At 35.5% G+C, this 998-nt stretch overlaps 1 protein-coding gene across 1 annotated transcript; it reads right to left on the bottom strand.

Annotated features, from left to right (window-relative positions):
* Positions 1-198: 198 nt before the first annotated feature.
* Tsp_15791 (hypothetical protein) lies at positions 199-626 on the bottom strand (the record flags this gene model as incomplete). The annotated part of the gene is made up of 2 exons (XM_003368376.1): positions 199-361; positions 429-626. Coding segments are annotated over 2 exons (361 nt in total), but the record flags the coding sequence as incomplete, so codon positions are not given.
* Between the last annotated feature and the right edge of the window lie 372 nt (positions 627-998).

Raw genomic sequence — 998 nt, 5'->3', positions numbered from 1 at the left:
CTTATTTATTCCAAAGCAACCTTGATTTAGTTTTTTTTGGTAATAAAACCCAACTTTTATTTTAATTAAAGCATTTATTTAGCCTTTTTTTTTAAAAAAGGGGGAGAAAACCCCCCTTTTTTAAGATTCAAGGGACGGCACCTCCTCAAAAAAAAAACGAGGTGTTTTTTTTTTGTACCAGAAGCCTTTACTGTCTAGCTAGTGATGAGCTTGTGCGGCAAGCAGAATATTCAAATGTACAGTAGTGCAATTTCTCACACGCCCGTCACGGAACTGGAATGATTCAATTGGTGCACTTTTCATTGGTAGGGTTGTTGAATTGAAATAGGCCTCATTTTGAACGCACGATGGCTCGTCACAGCTAAATTAAATTTGTCAAGTGATCAAATGTAGAATTTTCATTTTTTCTTTTAATTTTTGATGTTTACTTCTGAGCTTCTTGTTGTTGAATTTTTTGAATTTCTTCCGGTAAAGCGGGAGGTTTGAATTCTTCAAGACTTTGCAAAACAGAGTTGAAAATTTTTTCATTGCAACGAATAAATTGCTCAGCAATACGTTCACGACAAATTCCAAAATCCGGCCTATCCGCTGGATTGGAAAGCCAACACTGGCACATCAGACGATAACTAAATAATGTTCGTTGAATTAATGTTTTACTTTTTATTATTTTATAATTTTTGTTTTTGAAAATTTGAAATTTAAGTTACATTTCTTCTGGAGCTTACGAAGCTTGCAGAAGACGATTTCCGGCTTTTAGCCATTGAGAGGAATCAAATTAAGGTCCACCATAGGCGTAAGAAGACGGGCGGATGGAAAGAATTTCCCACAAAACCATTTCAAATGCACATGGGAATCAAGACCAGAAAGTAAATAGAAATCAGCATTTCAACATTGAAATTGCAAAAATTCAATCATATCACGTACGCGTCAGATTTATCATTTGTATTGGTGGTAAAGTAGAGATTCTGGGGCCATCCACAATATCGGCAGTGTGGTAT

The sequence above is a fragment of the Trichinella spiralis genome (genome assembly GCF_000181795.1).
Source record: "Trichinella spiralis strain ISS 195 chromosome Unknown Scfld2569, whole genome shotgun sequence".
Lineage (NCBI taxonomy): Eukaryota > Metazoa > Nematoda > Enoplea > Trichinellida > Trichinellidae > Trichinella > Trichinella spiralis.
This window is presented reverse-complemented; position numbering and strand designations above follow the sequence as displayed.